Source organism: Gymnoscopelus microlampas (assembly GCF_963454915.1).
Source record: "Gymnoscopelus microlampas genome assembly, chromosome: 11".
Lineage (NCBI taxonomy): Eukaryota > Metazoa > Chordata > Actinopteri > Myctophiformes > Myctophidae > Gymnoscopelus > Gymnoscopelus microlampas.
The window spans coordinates 47,670,420-47,678,453 of NC_139948.1; the positions used below are offsets into that span (position 1 = coordinate 47,670,420).

At 37.1% G+C, this 8,034-nt stretch overlaps 1 protein-coding gene across 1 annotated transcript; it reads left to right on the forward strand.

Moving 5' to 3' along the window:
- Positions 1 to 4,497: 4,497 nt before the first annotated feature.
- LOC311056223 (E3 ubiquitin-protein ligase TRIM39-like) lies at positions 4,498 to 6,537 on the forward strand (the record flags this gene model as incomplete). Its single annotated transcript, XM_084072686.1, has 1 exon — positions 4,498 to 6,537. One exon carries the CDS (start codon positions 4,498 to 4,500, stop codon positions 6,133 to 6,135), a length of 1,638 nt encoding a protein of 545 aa, XP_083928812.1. The 3' UTR covers positions 6,136 to 6,537.
- Between the last annotated feature and the right edge of the window lie 1,497 nt (positions 6,538 to 8,034).

Genomic DNA, 8,034 nt, shown 5'->3' on the forward strand with positions numbered 1-8,034 from the left:
GCAGCAATATGATACCTGACTACAGACACATCGTGAATATTCTAAATCAGTCAGGTTAGGATTAGGGGTTGGGCCGTTGGGGTAATGCCGAATATAATAGTTGCACACCAGTTCCCCGCCCTGACAAATAGCTGATCTGCAAGCTCACAGCACGACGCAGCGTGACCCACTGTGAGCTGTTACATTTGTGGAATTCTTTTTTTTTTTTTAAGAATTCCGGAATTATTTTGAAAATGATTTGACTATATTGACTTTTTCTTTTTAGTTCTGAAAAGTATTCTTTTTTAAATCAATTACAGGGATAAAATGATATGTGACCCAAAAATAGGACCTGACCCAGTGCTTGAGAAACACTGTCTAACATAAATCCTATGCAGACTCATCTTGAGGTCAAAGTTCACAGTACACGACAGCTTACAGTGCAAACAACATGACTATGCTTTAAAACAATATCTTTGTTACAAGGATCTTGATCGGAAACATGGTTGATGATTAACACACTGAAAAACCACAATCAATGTTTAAAGTCGTACTCAAATATGATCTCAGAGGAAAAATAACAACTCTTCAGGTCTTCTCGGCCAATATTATATTAATCTCAATGAAAAAAATTTAAGAAAAGTAGAATATAAAGGTAAATATGGTATGAATTAAAAATTGTATTCTGCATTTGTCAACCTGCACACAACGCAAAAGAGTGCAGGGAAGGGTTAACTTTTGACACGGTGCAACGGAATGTTGATTTGAATCTAAACGATGTGCTGTATGAGAATCAAAGGTGAAACAGTCTCACACAGAGTGACAGCAGAGATCATATTCTCAACCTACTATCAACAGGATTCTCCTCATTAACAGAGAAGACTTAAGCACATAGACAGGTGAGTACAGTATTGATGTGTTTTGTGTGTTATCCTTTTAGCCTTAATGTCTGACTGTATCACATGCTGTTTACATTTCTGATCGATAAAGTAGTCAGTCAATCCATACATTTCAGTACCCAACACATAACTAAAATGCCTGAAATTACACGGTTGTTCTATCTGTCTGAATTAAGTATTTCAGTGCTATAGAGTCTAAGTCAGTGGTGGAGAATAACTAAGTACATTCAGTGTGTAAAGTAACTAAGTACATTTACTCAAGTACCGTACTTAAGTACAGTTTTGAGTCTTTTTTTTTTTTTTTTTACCTTACTGGAGTATTTCTAATTTTCAGTACTTTTACTTCTACTCCACTACATCTCAGAAGTCCCATTTCACAACTTGTGAAATTGGACATCGTGCACAATGAGTACTTTTACTTTTAATAAGTATATTTTGATGCCAATGCTTTTGTACTTTTACTCAAGTACATTTTTAATTCTGGACTTTTACTCGTAACAGTATGGAGAGTATTTCCATAGTATTTATCCATTGTAGTATTGATACTTTAACTTTACTTAAATAAAATAATTTAATACTTTTTACACCACTGAGTACATTTACTCAAGTACTGTACTAACAATTTCAAGGCAGTTTTACTTGATTAGAGTATTTTTTTAATACTTAATACTTTCTACTCCACCATATATCAAAGGCATATTCAAACACAATCGGCTATTCAAATAATAGGCGATCTACAACGCATCACGATGCGACATGTGAGTGTTGCTTTTCAAAAGCATGGAGTATGTTTTATCATGTGTACAGGGGTCATCAAACTTGTCTGTTGCAAGACCTGTCCATGTCCGTGGCACATTTATTATTTTATGAAATATATATTTTTCATTATAAATATACAGAAAGTAATCTTTTAAGAAATAGTTTCAATGATTTTGGTGACTTGTAAAGTGTCAGGATGACATGATTTAGGAGCCCTTGCATCAAACTAGTCGTGACTGCATTCCTTAAAATCCTGTGGTGCTCTTCATTAATCTCTCATCATGTACGTTTCTGTTTTGACTGCATAACACCTATGCATGATCTAAGACTTTCCCATCAAGACAGAATACCTGTTCACCTTCCTGGAAACCACACCTAGCTTTCGTGACAAACAAAAACTAGTTTAGCTTGATCTCCTATCCTCAAGTAACACTGTCCTCTGAAAAGACTTATAATAACCATATGACATATACTATGTGCCCACTCACCTCTGCAGCTAAGTAATATGCGATGGAAACACTGACTGTAATGGTGTAGAGTAGATGGAAACACTGACTGTAATGGTATAGAGTAGATGGAAACACTGACTGTAATGGTGTAGAGTAGATGGAAACACTGACTGTAATGGTGTAGAGTAGATGGAAACACTGACTGTAATGGTGTAGAGTAGATGGAAACACTGACTGTAATGGTGTAGAGTAGATGGAAACACTGACTGTAATGGTGTAGAGTAGATGGAAACACTGACTGTAATGGTGTAGAGTAGATGGAAACACGGACTGTAATGGTGTAGAGTAGATGGAAACACTGACTGTAATGGTGTAGAGTAGATAGAAACACTGACTGTAATGGTGTAGAGTAGATGGAAACACTGACTGTAATGGTGTAGAGTAGATAGAAACACTGACTGTAATGGTGTAGAGTAGATGGAAACACTGACTGTAATGGTGTAGAGTAGATGGAAACACTGACTGTAATGGTAGAGTAGATGGAAACACTGACTGTAATGGTGTAGAGTAGATAGGAACACTGACTGTAATGGTGTAGAGTAGATGGAAACACTGACTGTAATGGTGTAGAGTAGATAGAAACACTGACTGTAATGGTGTAGAGTAGATGGAAACACTGACTGTAATGGTGTAGAGTAGATAGAAACACTGACTGTAATGGTGTAGAGTAGATGGAAACACTGACTGTAATGGTGTAGAGTAGATAGAAACACTGACTGTAATGGTGTAGAGTAGATGGAAACACTGACTGTAATGGTGTAGAGTAGATAGAAACACTGACTGTAATGGTGTAGAGTAGATGGAAACACTCACTGTAATGGTGTAGAGTAGATAGAAACACTGACTGTAATGGTGTAGAAGTAGACCCAATTATTGAAATCTAAACACTGAATAGACTTGGACATTTTTGCCACAATTAATGCCAGTCTCAGGACTGCCAACTGCCAGTATTCACCTTATTTTTGGCCCTTCTCCAGGGTGGTGCCATTGTGTTTTTCTCTGTGTGCTGCTTCATTGTCTCCGCCAGGCCGAAAGCATGGTTTAGAGTATGTTTTCACTTTGTCCGTCCGTGTGTGTGTGTGTCCGTCCGTCTGTGAACACCTAACATTGGTCAAGCTTCACGTGACATCACAAATATGTAATATAAATAGGTAAGACAGAATTAATCAGGAACAGTTTTACCACCTCGCCTGGTGGAGACCTGTGCTCCGAGGAGCACATTTTCTAGTTCAATATCTGTTCACTTCCGCCCTAGTAGGCTACTGCAGGCATAATGCAGGTAATCAGCAGTGTTGCCAGATCTTGCAAGAGAAACAAGCAGACATGGGTCTATGAAAACAAGGCCAAAAGCTAAGACAATTACCACTTTCAGCTATTTGAAAATAGCAGATCTACAAGCTCACAATTTGTCGCGATGTGTTGTGAGCTTGTAGAAATGCTATTTTCAAAAAATAGGAAAGTAAAATGTTTTGAATATTTTTGAAACCTTTTAACAACAAAAATCTTGTAGGCTATGGGGGGTCCCTGTCACATTATTTTCAGATGAGGTTCTGCGGACAAATACATATTAATCTGGGGGTCCTAGAAATGAAAAAGAAAAAAAAAAAAAACATTAGGAAGCCAGCCCAAATAAGTGACTGCTTTAGATACAAGCCCAACTGCAACCACCAGTACTTACAAGTGACTTTACAGAAACAACAGGCCCAAAAGTCGCTTATAGTAAGCAGACATGGCAACACTGGTAAACAGGAAACCCCTTGATATAGGGTTCCCCAAATGTTGGGTATGTAATTATAGGCACAAAAAAAGAAGAAACTTCAAACAAACAAACAAATTAGAAAAAAAGAAAAACAAATCTAAGCTGATCTACAAACTCACATCATGTCACGATATGATGCATTGTGAGCTTGTAGATCAGCTTTTAAAATGTGTAGCATATACACATACACTATGGCACATTAGGAGTGGTTTTGGTAATAGTATTGACCACTTTTTTTTATGTCTGTAGTAAAAAAAGAAAATGTCCATCACAGGCTGGCATGGTGATGACCCCTGTATATGTGTTTTGTGAAGACCACATACTCAATCCATGTGTGTGTTTCACTATAGCTCGCACTGTTGCAACAACATTACACCTCTGCTATACTATATCAAGCTATGAATGTGTGAAATATCTGCCTATCTTGGTATTGCATAACCAGAGGGGAATGTGTTCCCAACATGCATCATTCCCGACAGGCATCGTTCCCAATGGGCATCAGCCTTTTTAGGTTAGTCTGTATAAATTAAAAACATTATAATTAAAAAAACTTTTCTTTTTTTTTTCACTTTTATTTTCACAGTGTGTAGAAATGGCATCCGCCAGCAGTCTTCATTCTGAAGAGCAGTTCCTGTGTTCTATCTGTCTGGATGTGTTCACTGACCCAATCACCACTCCATGTGGACACAACTACTGTAACACCTGTATCACACATCATTGGGACACAACTGATGTGTGTAAGTGTCCACTATGTCAAGAAATCTTCTATAGTAGACCAAAATGCTCTGTTAATAAAGTCTTCTCAGAGATGGCTGATCAGTTCAGGAAGTCAAAGGAGCTCAAACAAACGTCAAACACAAACCAAGAACCTGCTAAACCAGATGAAGTCTCCTGTGACGTCTGTACTGAGACCAAACTGAAGGCTCTGAAGTCCTGCCTGATGTGTCTGGCCTCCTACTGTGAGACTCACCTGGAGCCTCATCAGAGTTCCACAGCATTAAAACGACACAAACTAATCGACCCTGTGAAGAACCTGGAAGACGTTATGTGTAAGAAACATGACAGACTTCTGGAGCTGTTCTGTAAGACTGACCACATGTGTGTTTGTCAGTTCTGCACTGAGTCAGACCACAAGTCACATCACATCGTATCTTTGAAAGAGGAATACGAAGTAAAGAAGGCCGAACTGGGAAAGACAGAGGCTGGAGTTCAGAAGATGATACAAGACAGGAAACTGAAGATTCAGGAGGTCAAACACTCAGTAGAGTTCAGCCAGAAAGATGCAGACAGAGAGATAGCACACAGTGTGCAGGTCTTCACTGCTCTGGCGAGCTGCATTGAGAGAAGCCAGGCTGAAGTCATTGATGTGATTGAAGAGAAGCAGAAAACAACAGAGAAACAGGCTGAAGGCTTCATCAAAGAGCTGGAACAGGAAATCACTCAGTTAGAGAAGAGAAGCTCTGAGCTGGAGCAGCTCTCACTCACTGAAGACCACCTCCAGCTCCTCCAGAACTTCACATCCATCAAGACCCCTCCACCCACCAAGGATTGGACAAAGGTCAATGTGCATCAGCCTTCATATGTGGGGACTGTGAGGACAGCTGTGGCTCAGCTGGAGAAGACACTCAGCCAAGAGATGGAGAAGAAACTGTGTGGTGTTGAGCTTAGCAGGATTCAGCAATATGCAGTGGATGTAACTCTGGACCCTGATACAGCACACTGCGATCTCATCCTGTCTGAGGATGGGAAACAAGTACATGATGATGACGCAAGGAAAAATCTCCCAAACAACACAGAGAGATTCTCTACAAATACCTGTGTCTTAGGAAAACAAAGCTTCTCCTCAGGAAGGTTTTATTATGAGGTTCAGGTTAAAGGGAAGACTGACTGGAGTTTAGGAGTGGCCAGAGAGTCCATCAACAGGAAAGGAAAAATCACACTGGGCCCCAACAATGGTTACTGGACTATAGTGTTGAGGAATGGAAATGAGTACAAGGCTCCTGCTGGTTCTCCTGTCCTCCTCTCTGTGAGAGAGAAGGTCCAGAAAGTGGCAGTGTTTGTGGATTATGAGGAAGGTCTGGTTTCCTTTTATGATGTGGAGGCCAGAGTTCATCTCTACTCTTACACTGGCTGCACCTTCACTGAGAAACTCTATCCATTCTTCGGTCCCTGTGGTAGTGGTAAAAACTCTGCTCCTCTGACCATCTCTCCTGTCAATCACTCAGTTTAGACTAATCCTTAGGTTTACACAAAAAAAAAAGTTAGTTTGCATTCAAGACAACAAACGTGTTCTTCAAAGGTTTGGTTTTAGTCAACTGTCACTTCAAATCAAGTCATTTAACTGCTGTTCCTAATGATGTATTATAGATCTATTATATTGAAACACATTAACTGAATTTTACATCTGAAGTACAGCCAAATACTAATAATGGTAAATGGAGTATTTAGCTTAAAACATATGACCTGTCTGTGAGAATGTTGAAATATCTACATTTCTCCTTTGGAACAAGAACTTGGTTGTTGTATTTCATGGCATTCAAGTTTAAGTTCAATTTAACACTTTTATTCATTAATGTACTGTACAGAAATAATGTATGTCAGGAATAACAATATTTTATTTTCAGTGTTTTCTACTTTACTGTAATTATTATATAACAGTTCATTGAACACAAACATATTCTATGTTAATGATTGACTCTTTTTTGTAGCTGATTATAATAGAAGGAAAATGTGATCCTTGAAAAGAAATCAGCAGTTAATATTCAACAATTAATATTCAAACGCCTGTGTGTAAACTCCTTGAATTTGACTCACTTTAAAGTGCAAAAATAATACTAATAAAACAATAAAAAAAGAATGACACTCGTTGATATTTTCTTATAATGGAGTACATATGTCCAAGTAAATACTCAAGTATTCAAAAGTACAAATTACGATGCACATTTTATTGCATAAGTAAATAAATATAAAAAAATTGAAATAGCAGATCTACAAGCTCATAAAGCATCACATCATGCCACATTGTGAGCTTGTAGATCAGCTATTTTCACTATATTTGAAATAGGGCTTAAGTAGTTAATTCATACTATATTTTTGTATATTTAGGTACCAAGAGTCCCTTCCAAGAAATGCAGTGGAGTAAAAAGTATGGGACCCCTCCCTACATAATGTGTACAATTGTGTTGCAGATGAAACTTTTTTATAGTTAATTGGATTCATTCTAATGTGTATTTTCAGATATTTCACCTGATTTTTGATTTTTTTTAAAAATACCTGTATGTATACATATATATATATATATATATATATATATATATATATATATATATATATATATATATATATATATATATATATATATATATATATATATATATATATATATATATATGTATGTATGGGGGGGGGGGGGTCAAAACAAAATACCTTAAAATGGGGGTCGGCGGACAAATACATATAATTTTGGGGGTCCTTTACATGAACATGTTTGAGAACCACTGATATTATAGCAACATACCTTTTTTTCCAGGGAATTGTTAGGATTTGGAAGACATTTGAATCCCTAGAAGCAAAAAATTGAGTTAAAAATTCATAGCGCGGCACTTGGTGCCGCGCTACGAGCTTGTAGATCTGCTATTTTTGAATAGAAAGAAATCTAAAAATGACACAGATTCTTTCCCGGTCTAAATGGGTTAATTAATATGTAATAATGTCCTTATGGTGAAGTATTGTGAACAGAAACATTCCTGATGTGGGTGTGTGTCAGTGTGTGCAATATTTTACACATAATGTGAAAGTTTGACAAATACATTCACTGGTTTCACTGTTTCCATTGAACCTGAAGTTTCTACTAAAATTCAGTAGACTCTTTCAATAAAGGTCACATCTATAATGAATTTATAAGCACTTTATACGACTATAATATTATCTATTATAGAGATATATTATAAGATATTGTAATGCAAGGCTTTATAAAACTATGAACTTGCATGTATATCTGTTACTTCGTAGATTTTGAATATTATTACAAAACATGCATTAACCACTTCAACCCTACAGTATATATACTTTGGCTATTTTCAAAAGATTCGTATACATGACGCACTTGTGAAATGGGACATTCTGCATA